A 12,464-nucleotide genomic window follows, 5' to 3' on the forward strand; every position below is an offset into this window, starting at 1 on the left:
CAACGCTGCAGTCAGATGCCTTGGTGGCTCTCATCTGAGGCTCCGTTTCTTCTCTGGAATTGAGCTCACGGTGGGAGGCAGGGGGCACATGCAAACATGACAAAACTGTAGAGATTCACACCCAAAGCCCAGGCGCCTGACAACCACCCGACACAGGCGTCCATCCACGTGAGAGGGAGGCAGGTCTGCTGACAGCATCCACCTCCTGTCTCCCCTGGCAGCTGCAGCTCCCCAGACAGCAGCGTCCCAGAACGCTGTCCCCCCCTACAGCCCTGCAGGAGAGGGTGCCTCCCGCCGTCCAAGCACTGCCCACCTCCTCCTCCTCAATAAGGGAGACAGAGAAGGACCCAGAGAAGCTCCACTCTCAGTTCCCAGGCTCCCCATCTTTGTCCCTGCATCCCTCACCTCCTCCCCTCTGCCACCTCTGACTAACTAGCCTGAACCTGAGCCAAGTGGAACGGCAAGAGAGCCGAGCAGAAAACACGTCTGGTCTCGGGGTCTTGGAAGGGTCAATCCAAGCTGGCATTTACAGCATACTGGGAGGAGGTCAGAGCCAGTTCACACCTCCCCCGGTGGAGGGCTTAAACTGTGGGAACCTATGAGGCCAGCAACAGAGGTCAGGGTTGGGGAGGAGGGCAGCAAAACACTGAACCAATATGAAATCGAGCTTGTCTGTCTAGTAGAAACCAAAGCCCAGAGACCCAAGGAAGAAACCCTGGCTACTGGACATGAAGTCATAAAATTTATATCTCTGTTTCCACGACGCCTAATCAGGTCTGGGCAATTTTCTTGCAAGGGGTAGATTCTAAGAATTATCTCCTCTCCCACCGTGTTATGTACTAAACGCCTTTCCCGAAGCTGCTGCAATGCTGTTGACATTTATTGATGTTTTTAAGGAGCTCTGGCTGTTCTTGCACAAATATCCTATCTTCCTGAGACTTCAGTAGGTAGAAAGGATTTTATTAGGGTCCTTTTTGCAGAAAAGAATCACACAGGCACAGGTTAGTGCTCTCCCAAATCTGCCATTTGGGAAGCTCTTCTCCCCTGGTGTGAAAGGGACCCACTAAAGCCAAGGGAAAATCCTTAAGGAAAGTTCCTTATAAGCCCCAATAAGACAAAAGGCAGAACATAAAATTGCAGGGCCCAGATGAGTTCAATGAGTTGACTGCTTCTGAAGTTGCTTCCTGGGTGGAGTCAGCGCCGACTGCAGATGGCTGGTATAGCACACCTGCCAGAGACAAGGTGGACACACACAGCCAGACGCCACCATCCATCTGCTCTCAGGACACAGAATGACAAAGGAGCTTCTAGACTTCCAAAGGTCAAGTATGTGGAAGGGAAGCCTTCGAGACTAACTTCTGGCTCCCCAGCTCTGGTCTTTCTCCCATCGAATTCATTCTGCCTACAGCTCATCTTTCCAAAGGTTATTATGTCACTTCAATGGTTCCCAACTGCTCTTCTGATCAAGTCCAAAGGCCCTGAGTACTGACCCAATCTCCCTGTCCCCAGCGTTCCCACTCAAGTTCTCAATGGCCCACACCAGTTTCCTGACCAGCTCACACACACTCTGACCTACGTACGGGCTTTCCTACTTGCTGCTCCTTGCCTAGAAGTTTGCTGCCTCCACCTGAGCTTGGTTCACCTCTACTCAGCCCTCAGGAGCCCTGATGCATCCCTACCATAGCGCTCAGCGCTCTAAGAGTCATACAGCTATCTGCTTTCATCACTCCCTCTTTAGACTTTAAATTCGGTGTCCACCCTGCTCACCAGTGTGCTGCAAGGGCCCAGTCCAGAGCCTGGAACAAAGGGTCTTCTATGAATACTTGTCAGGTAAACCTATGAACAACATCACTGACAGACCCAGGGCAAACCATCTCCCTCTAAGATGATGTCACAGCTAGTAAAAATGAACTGAAGAGAGCTAAATTCATCCATAAAGCCAGCTAAACAGGACCACGTGTTTTAGGAGGCAGACCTCAGAAGTTAAAAGTCCAAAGAGGACATTTATATGTACACGTATCCATGGCCCCACACTCCAGACCCAACTAGGCATTGCCAATGGAGTAGAGCGTTCTCTCTGGAGCCTGGCAGGTGGCAACATCAGCTGACTGTCTTGGCAAAGAAGGTAAAGCCTGTTCCCATTTCCGAAAAAGCTGGACTTCAAACTTGTAAATCAAGGATTGTCACCTGGTCACTGCCTCATGTCACCAGCTTTTATACACCAACAGGACCACAGTTAGACCCCAGCTTGCCTGACTCCCAAAATAGCTCAGTTTCAGCTACATGATGCTTATTTGTAAATCAGATGTGGGTTTGTTTTAAAACGATAACAACGTCTATCTAGTTGGGTATGGAAAAATGTGTTTTATCTGTTCTCCAAAGCCCATCAGCTTACATGGGCACTGCCAATCATGAGGCCAGAAATTTTCAACCAGCATACTGAAAAATATTTTAAATCACACAGTACCTGACTATTTTGTCAGAGGCACTGACCTCTTTTCCCTTAAAGTGTCAGATAAAATAATGATAACAGCCAACACAACAATAGCTGTCTGGTGTGAATGAATCAAAATTATACCTATTTTTTGGTCAGATCGGCAAAAATATACATTTTTTGGTGCGCCGCAGAATTTTAGTATGAAAACGGTTGAAAATCACGGCCCCAGATGGTCGGTCCACCCAGGAGCTGACCAGCCTTCTGAGTAACAGTAAATGCTCCAGCACGGCAAAACCTCGGCCCCACCGGGGACTCACGGCAGTTCCGCTCGTCGCTCATGTCTCCACAGTCGTTGTCAAAGTCACACCACCAGATGCTGTTGATGCAGTTCCCGTTGCTGCAGCGATACTGGCTGCGAAGACAGGTGTTCTCTAGGGATCAGGGCAGGCAGGGGAGGAAACAAAACCAGTATTACTCTTACGGATGGACCACAAGACTTTCCCCTTTGTGTTTCTATTTCCCTTCCTCCAATAACATGCCTCAGACAAAAAGGGGAAGAGGGATGCCAAGTACACAGGCACGGGGGGGACAGATGTGTTCCCCAGAGGCCCCCTTCTTTCCTCTTCTGATTAGAAGTAAAAGAGAAGAGGCAGTTTAAAGGTGGTTCCAATGACGAACAAGGAGAGTGAGGCCGCCAATTAGGTCTGGTGGGCAGAGACACCATATACCAATGCTATAAAACAGTGGTCCCCAACCCCCAGGCCACGGACTGGTACCGGTTCGTGGGCCATTTGGTACCGGTCCACAGAGAAAGAATAAATAACTTACATTATTTCCGTTTTATTTATATTTAAGTCTGAACGATGTTTTATTTTTTAAAAATGACCGGATTCCCTCTGTTACATCCGTCTAAGACTCACTCTTGACGCTTGTCTCGGTCACGTGATACATTTATCCGTCCCACCCTAAAGGCCGGTCCGTGAAAACCTTTTCTGACATTAAACCAGTCAGTGGCCCAAAAAAGGTTGGGGAGCACTGCTATAAAATACTAATTACCAAAGGGACGCTTTCGTAAACCACACCCGCACACAGTATCCAAACATGTGTATTAATGTCTCCATAGCTATATGTTATAGTTATATATATTCATATATAGATATTCAATTTTTCAACCAAGTGGGTTATGCAGACTTTCTTTTCATACTCTGAGGGGTTCTTTCTACCCATGACTTCTTTAAAGAAAGCTGTTATAATTCCTCCCGCAGAAAAAGTGAATTGTTTAGTAAAGGTCAAGAACGTGTGACAACTGGCCTCTCACTGGGGTAACCAAAGGCCTGCCAACGGGGGACAGAGAAACACCTCTTCCCCCTTCTCTTGAAATTTATTTAGTATTAACTCTGCTCCATTCCAAGTAACTTTAAAATGACGTCTAGAGCCTGAAAGAGTTTCCCGTGCGTCCAAGGGAAGACTCATCTTTCTTCCATTTCTACTTCTAAGAGACCAGGAGGCGTCTGTGTGAGCTCTACCTCCCCAGATGGAGAGGCCCCAGAGGGGAGGGTCCCATCACAAAGCAGAAGGGAGCCTCGAGACTAAGGAAATGCAAAGTATGGGCCAGTAATTGGACATTTGGTGGCAAGGTCTCCTTCCAGGGGTTCACCTCACAGACAGAAATAAGAGGCTGGGGACTAGGGAAGTGGTAAGGGCAAAACTTAGACAGAAAGAAAAAAAAGGATTGAACAGCTTTTCAGAGGAAAGGTGAGAACCCCTGTATTCAAATGGAAAGGAAGCACGGGAGGCGGCAGCTACAGCCAACGGGTCACAGCTTGGCACAAAGCCTCATAGCCCTGGTCTGAAAGTTCAGGACCTTTCAGGCTGGGGGAGGGGCAGGGATGGGGGGAGGCTGAGTGCTAGGTGACACGAGGTAAGCTGTGAAAAAGTCAAACCAGTTCTTTGTCCCAGTCAAATGGGTCCGATTTAGAGGGGGCTGGAGAGATGAGATGTGGGGGATGGGCAAGGAGAGAAGGTGACAGAGGAAGAGAAGAAAGGTAGCCTCCAAGGAAAGCTTGTGTCACTTGACATTAACCCAAAAGCCCAAGCCATTTACAGGTATTTTTAAATAAGCAGCTCAGGGCTGTTCTGAATGAGGACAGAAATACCACAGGCCTAGAAACTGAACCAGATGAGTAGAAGTATCTAGTGATTTTATTTTTACCCTGGGTGGTTTTCAATAACTCCAAAAATTAGGGACTAGAGAGCACTTAGAAAAAAGAGGGGGGGAAAGGGAGAGGAAGGGGGGGGTGGGCAAAAACGAAAAGGGAACGCACCTTCTTTGACACAGGTGTTGTTCCTCAGCTGATAGCCGCGAGGGCACTCACACCTCAGGTCCCCGGATGGGAGGACAGTGCTGGACACACCGTCTGGACACCTGCAGCTCTTGCTGTGGTTGGCCTTGGGCAGGCACAGCAGGCTGCAGGGCCTGGGCACGCAGGCATTGCTTCCTAGGGAGAAGGCACACAATCACAGCATCGCATTAATGAACACCAGGGGGCGCTATGCAGAGGACCGGGACCCAAGGCCACGCCTCCTTTCCCAGACGCGAGAATGAGAATTCTGCTTGGAAGGAGAAAGGTGAAGCGGTTAAGTATCGGGGGCACCTACTCTGCCAGCCACCTCTGACCCATGAAGCCTTGGCTAGATCAGAAGTCCCCAGAACCACGCTGATCCTGCAGGGCATTTAGAATCGGGATGCTGAAAGACCACCAAGTAATGGGGAGCTGAAGCTGGGAGAAAAGTCCTATCGTGTGGGTGACCCGGGTGGTGCAAGGCAAGCCAAAACCTGTGCGAGTACAGCTGTGCAGAAACAAACCCGGAGTGCGCAGAGAACAGAGTCGGAAGCCTAACGCCAACTCTACCAAACAGGACCACGCCAGGGACCTGGGGCGAGAGGGCAGGGAGAGAGGAACGGGCATAGCTTTGCCATTCCCAGCTCCGGTCCCCATTATGTTTGTGTCTTTGGGCTCCTTACTAGCTCCCTTTACCCTGTCAATGGCATTTTTTACTTGAGTGAGCTTGAGTGGGTTTCTGCTCCTTATGACCCAACAGCTCCTACTTAAAATGTACACCCGAGTGACCACCGGGCCCGGACAAGAACCCAGGTCTTTCCGTCTCAATTCCTTTGTGTCAGCATGCAGCTGCTGAGCCAAACGAGGGCCCGCCCGTGGCGCTCACTGGGCATGGCCGGTCGGTCGTAAGTCCACATAATGACTCGTTCATGTTGACCTATCCCGCTATTTCCAGTCTTTTCTCTGTTCAGCTTTCCAAACAGATTGCCAGAAAAGAGCCCATAAAGTCATTCACCATGCTCTTAATAAGAGTTTCTTTTTTTTTTTTTTTTTTAATATTTTATTTATTTATTTTTTTTTTTAGAGAGAGAGGAGTGAGAGAGACAGAGAGAGAGAGAAGGGGGAGGAGCAGGAAGCATCAACTCCCATATGTGCCTTGACCAGGCAAGCCCAAGGTTTCGAACCGGCAACCTCAGTGTTCCAGGTCGACGCTTTATCCCACTGCTCCACCACAGGTCAGGCCCCACCATGCTCTTGAGAGAAAACCTGTGTGGATGAACAGTGATGGAAAAGGTGGTTTCCCATCTGCAACATCTTTCTGGGGAGGATGAGAGGATGCATAAGCCATTTTGTAACAAACAAAAACACTACCTCAAGCAACATAAAAGCCGCAGAGATTATGTAAGGTAATACATACATAAGGTAATACACCCTTTTTGTGTGACTATTTGTCATCAAGATGGGAAAAACAACCATGAACCCTTTGCAAAAACTCAACAGAAGACGAGCCCTCTGCTGTACCAGCTTCCGGACAGAGAACCCACCAGAATCACATCCAAGTGCTGTTTCCATCCAGCCAAGAAGTTAGTTGTGCTTGCCTATCCTGGCCTGCAGTTGAAAGACGGGCATCATTCATGACAATCAGTACTGATGTGGGGGGATGATTAGTAGCTTTGGATGTGTGGGCATCTTATCGGTGTTTAACTGGCATAACATAAAAATAAAGACTGCAATCATAGAGCAACATGTTGTGTTGACGCTCAGGACCACAGAGTACAAGACGTTACCAAATAGATAAAAATACACACACCCACTGAGGGTGAGCCATACGATGAAACACACAAGAGGGTTCCTTAAATAACATGATAACCCTGAAGGGTGAAACTGCCACAGTAGAATAACCACCTGACGACAGCAATCAGTTGAGCCCGATCTGTTCCAAAGGCAGAAACTGTGCCTTTATCTCAAGGACGCATGCCACAGGCACAGGGGGGAACGCAGAGCTGCCGCGAAGGGTAAACAACCCCACAAGGATCTGGGACACATTCTTTGCATTCAGAGGGCATCATAATTCAATGTTCCAAGAAACTGAACAATAATAAGTATATTTGGAAAATAATCACAGGATATTTTCACGTGGGTTGTGTCTGTCTACAAAATGATGTTACTAATAGTTCCCCACGCAGAGCACACATCCTATCTGAAGAAGCGAGAGCCAAAAAGATAGAACCCCAAATGGGGTGCATTATGTCAAGAGACTGGACTAGACAGTGATGCACGAATGACAGTGCGAGGAGCCATATCCAGAGAAATCCCCAAACCAAGCTGACCCAGTCACTGACCTCAAGAGGTAGGTAGGCAGGGCAGGAGCGTGTGGGCTAGACAAAGCCACAGGACAGAAAACAGGGGCCCCGCATCCCAGAGAGCCTGGCGGAGCAGGGATGGAGAAGTCCACAAAGCACCCCCAGAACACCGCCAACAGACCCTATACAGGACACCACAGTCCTGTGTGGGTGATGCGGGTAGTAAGAACATCATCCCAATGTGAAGAGTCACCTTCGAGGACCAATCACCTAGTTCCATGATGTCTTGTCCTATTCAGAGTATTTTCAGAAATATCCTTTCTGGAAAATTCCTCTAGAGCTGTAACAGAGTGAAATGCTTCCTCCCTCTGGCCTGCAGCTCAACATCTCTTGATAGACACGCTAATTACCTAGTGGATTTATGCTGGAGGCTTGGGCAGCCCCCCAGGCAGCGCGGAGGTGGGGTAAGATGCAGGAAGGTGGGGAAAGAATGCACTTTGGCTGTTTCCAAAGATTCCCAGGAGTCGCCACAACTGGACTCAGATCAGCGAGGGCAACAGACTCCCGGGCAAAAAAGGAACTGTGGACTCCGCACTCTTCTTTGGGTCCCTTTAGGGCTACCTGCCTATGGCCAGCACCCAACCCTTGCCTCACCCCTCCCCCTTTCCCTGAACAATAAAAGATGCTGGACCAGACTCAATAAAGATGGAGTTGGTTCCTTTCTCTCTCCCTGTTTTAACACGGGCACCTCCTCTAAGAAGGAATGTGACTTCTCCATTCAGTGGCAGAACTGGACCAAACCCAGCTCCTACGTTCATAAGGGACCTTTGGGAAAACGATTTCATATCTGAAAGTTCATTCCCTAAATCTATAAACCATAGATCCGAATACCGGCCCTGCCCACCTCACAGGTCAGTTGCGAAGACATAACAAAATATTACCTTACAGTTCAAGAATACAGTTTTCTAAGGGTGTTCTCATACCCTCTTTACGGGTCCCAAAAGAACAACAATGATATCTATCCCCGTATTATTACCCTTTGTCGATTTTCTCTCAGCACAGGGCCAGCCAAAACCCACAGAACAATGTCAACATTCTCATTCAAAACAGGAAGCCTAGCAGTTTATCAATACTGGAGAGTCAGCAGACCCAGGGTGCCATTTAATCCTGCTGAGATAAACTGGGCACTTCTTAAAAGGGCTATTCTTCTCAGAGTACCCTGGTCTCTCTCCTCCAGGATCAATAGTATGGTTAGGAAATAAACTAAGGGAAAGGGCAGTCTAGTGGTCTCAGACTCCGGGACCAGGAGGTCAAAGCCATGCAGCAGTCCTAGAAGCCTCGGCCAATTATCTTGAAGAAAGCTGCTGTCCATACCCACTGGCAATTCTTCCCCTCCCTCTTCACCCCTTCTTTTACTAACTAAGAACTGGGCACCTACTAAGTGCTAGGCACCAATAAAATTATTGAGCAGGCCCTGGCCGGTTGGCTCAGTGGTAGAGCATCAGCCTGGCATGCAGGAGTCCCGGGTTTGATTCCCAGCCAGGGCACACAAGAGAAGCGCCCATCTGCTTCTCCACCCCTCCCCCTCTCCTTCCTCTCTGTCTCTCTCTTCCCCTCCCGCAGCCGAGGCTCCATTGGAGCAAAAGATGGCCCGGGCGCTGGGGATGGCTCCTTGGCCTCTGCCTCAGGCTCTGGAATGGCTCTGGATGCAACAGAGTGACGCCCCAGATGGGCAGAGCATAGCCCTTGGTGGGCATGCCGGGTGGATCCCGGTCAGGCGCATGCGGGAGTCTGTCTGACTGTCTCCCCGTTTCCAGCTTCGGAAAAATGCAAAAAAAAAAAAAATTATTGAGCAAAAAAATAGGTAACCGTCTTCTTCATGGGGTTCAGAGTTAGTTTCATAGCGGGGACCAATTAATCATGATTATGTAACTACAGCAGCATTACAGGGAGGTGCATGCTCACTGAGCAACCAGGGTCGAGATGGGGCTCCGGTCAGGAAGCAGCAACCGCCCGCACACCCAGCACAGCACAGCACAGCTCCTAGGAAGGGTGTCAAAGAGGAATTACACACACGCCGAGCCTCTCGGGCTAAGTCACACCGCCCACCAGCAAGGGCGCAGAGGCCGGAGGAGGGTGTAATTACCTACCAATCACTGACACCCCAGGCAGGCAAAAACATGCCATCCTCTAGCTGTTAGTGTATCATTAGAAAAGAAATTACGATGCCGTTAGGAAGACATTAAATAGTGCGCATGGTGTCGTAACCAGGATGCGGGCTGACTGGGCCTTTTTGAGTGAGCCGTGCTCACAGCTCGCCCCTTCCTGCAGAGCAACTCGAGAGAGACTGAGACGGGGATGCCGCCTTACCAGTGGTCTTCCCCTTGTAGAAAATCTTCATGTCCATCAGCCCCGCGAGCTGGCTTGCTAGAAGCGCCACCTGAGACCCACTGTGCTTGGAAGCTCGGAAGATGCTGAGCTGTGACCAGTCATCCCAGTAGATTTCGCTCTAAAAAGAAAAGCTTTGCCCTTTAGTCCAGCCCTTCAGCCTTGTGTTCTGCACCCCCCGTAAGAACTAGAGCTCTGCACGCAGCAGACACCTCGGCTGTGCTGGCCAAATCATCGGCCCCGTCAAGGCTCCCGTGAAATGCAAGAGGCAGAGATTTTCCTCAGACCTCACCAAGTATTCACACTGAAGGGACGGCCCAAAAGGAACTATTCAATAAGCACTCGAGTTTGACCACAAGGCCGACCCTTCAGTTTGAAATCTTCCCAATGTTGGGGAGACCCTCTGGTTCTCTAGAGTCGAAGCAGATGTGAGCAGCAACACCAGGGGGTGTGGAGCTCCACTCACCCGAGGCTGCATCAGGGAACGAGGTGAGCAAACCTTACAAGAGACACAGACACCTGGCTAAGACGAGGTCCCTGCCACCAAAGGGCAAACCGGGAATCTCATGTGAACTAACTTCACCTTTGACCTTTGGAAATGTGAACAGTGAGCACTCTGTCTGCCCTCCCTCCACATGGGCCTGAGTTCATTGCCTCAAATTCAGCAACGAGCTATTTTCTAGCAGTCAGGCTAGCCTCTCTGCAAACACCCAGAGAAAGTCGGTTCGTCAGCCCGGGGTACTCTCCACCCACTGGGGCAGGCGGCCCCCTGCTAGGGACAGGGAAGCCCCACCTTAAAGACCGCGATGGCATAGGGGTGCGGGAGGTTGTCCAGGATGACGGAGCGCTGCTGGCCGCTGAAAGTGACCCGCTCGATGCAGTCCAGGTAGGCGTCCGTCCAGTAGATCCACTGGTCATCCACAGAGATGCCGTTGGGCCACTTCACATCCTCGGACACAAGACAATGGACGGCAGAACCATCCATGTTGCTCTGATAGATGCCAGGCTTGAGGTCTCCCCAGTCTGTCCAGAACATCACCCTGGTCAAAACCAGTAGGAACACACATCACATCAGAACTAGGGCAATGGAGCTGAAGTGCTACTCCAAAGAGGCCGGAAGCCCCTCCAAAATGACCGGCTGGTTGCTGCAGCAGCATCACTGCAATATGCAATCATAATACTTAACCACCATTTCATCCCGTGATCCAAAAATTCCTTTACTGGAAATTCTCTATGGATAGATTCAAGTTATGCAAAGATAACATACAAAATGGTCATCACAGCCAAGATTGTTCATACTAGCAAAAAATACATATTTTTTAATAAAATATATAGGCGCAGCTGTGTGCATGTGTGTATGTGTATATATATATATGTATGTCAATCTACAGAAAAAGTGATACATTATAGTACATACAAAAGAAAATTATGAAGCCTAAAATCTATATATGTACTCATATGAAACTGTCTCTAAAACATTAAATTTTTAAATATATACAGAAGAGTACATTTTGTATTACTCTATTTGGCAGATATGTGTATGCACCTGAGTGTTTTAGAGATATATACTTCTACATGGGTTAAAAAAAAATTCTGAATGAGACACATGAGAGTATTCACTCCTAAGAAACGTAAGGTAAAGAGTTAACAGTGAGAAAGGAGGAAACAAATATTGTTCATTATGTAAACTTCTGTTCCTGTTTAACATTTTAAACCAAGTACATAGATGGCTTTCAGAATTTCCTTTTTTAAAAAGTGGCTCTAATCCTCAATTATAAATACTACAAGAAAGGGCAGAAAGGCTACTCTAGGATTTCCCTTTTAGTTATGTTTCCTTAAGTCAATAAAGTAATACTTCTCTGCTCTCCCCAAGTGCACACAAACTGCTAGCAAGGAATTCTACACAAGCGAAGGGCAGGCAATGTTTGCACCGAGCAAGGCACTCAAGATAAAGAATCCTCACAATATCCAATCAGGCCTGACTTTTTTTTTTTTTTTTTTTTTTTAATTTTATTTATTCATTTTAGAGAGGAGAGAGAAAGGGAGGAGAGAGAGGAGAGAGAGACAGGGGGGAGGAGCTGGAAGCATCAACTCCCATATGTGCCTTGACCAGGCAAGCCCAGGGTTTCGAACCGGCGACCTCAGCATTTCCAGGTCGACGCTTTATCCACTGCGCCACCACAGGTCAGGCAGGCCTGACTTTTAATATCACCTTTTGTTGGAGAAGTACCCCACAGATGTGAGACATCTGGACGCCTACAGAGATTGTGACGCTTGCTAATGAAAAGTTACCTGACAAAGACTATGGTTTCAGAACTCAGTTAAGAGATTATTTCAACCACAATCATGAGGAGCAGAGCTTTTGTCCAGCGGTCTGCATTTCCCCGGGAATCCGTGTGCTGCCGCATTTGACACGCACTGACTTCCACAGGGGCCACACTTACCCCTCCTGGGGCACGAGGACCAGCGCCCTGGGCCGATCCAACACAGAGGAATTGACGATCGTGAGTCGGAAGTCACCATCTGGATGAGCTACCTGACCAAAAGAAAAAAAAAAGGAAGAAGAGAAAAAGGCCAAGATGGATGAAAAGTCTCCTATCAGCTCCTGCCTACACACAGGCCACTTATTCCCCTAGAGACTGATCTGGAAAATCTGCCCTTTATTCCAGTCAGGACAACTGGTTCTCTCCTGGGCTCATCTGGCCATTCCCACGTGGTCTGGCAGAGGCGCCAACACCACCCGTGCCCCCGTCCCCGGGGATGAGACTCTGCACAAAGTACTCGCCCCTGTCACTCCATGCTCCCGTCACAGGTGGCTCTGCCCTGTCCACAAAACAAATTCCCAACATCACAGCCCTGCAACTGAGAGTCTCCACCGGCTGGTCCTACCTTCTCTCTCTTCTATTTCCGTTCCTACGACTTCAGCAAGACTTGTCTTCCCACGGCTCTCTGAGCCTGGCTGTTCTTTCCATGTCCCCTCCCTGCCTGCCCTCT

At 48.9% G+C, this 12,464-nt stretch overlaps 1 protein-coding gene across 1 annotated transcript in view; it reads right to left on the reverse strand.

Annotated features, from left to right (window-relative positions):
• Window positions 1–12,464, reverse strand: part of SORL1 (sortilin related receptor 1) — a 139,803-nt gene that overhangs the window by 50,527 nt on the left and 76,812 nt on the right. Inside the window, exons 19-23 of the mRNA XM_066365308.1 lie at window positions 11,915–12,006; window positions 10,264–10,510; window positions 9,453–9,591; window positions 4,762–4,935; window positions 2,755–2,868 (exon numbers count right to left, since the gene is read on the reverse strand). Of these exons, the coding sequence (XP_066221405.1) occupies window positions 2,755–2,868; window positions 4,762–4,935; window positions 9,453–9,591; window positions 10,264–10,510; window positions 11,915–12,006 (766 nt within the window). The remainder of the gene's footprint in view (window positions 1–2,754; window positions 2,869–4,761; window positions 4,936–9,452; window positions 9,592–10,263; window positions 10,511–11,914; window positions 12,007–12,464) is intronic.

The sequence above is a fragment of the Saccopteryx leptura genome, chromosome 2 (genome assembly GCF_036850995.1).
Source record: "Saccopteryx leptura isolate mSacLep1 chromosome 2, mSacLep1_pri_phased_curated, whole genome shotgun sequence".
NCBI lineage: Eukaryota > Metazoa > Chordata > Mammalia > Chiroptera > Emballonuridae > Saccopteryx > Saccopteryx leptura.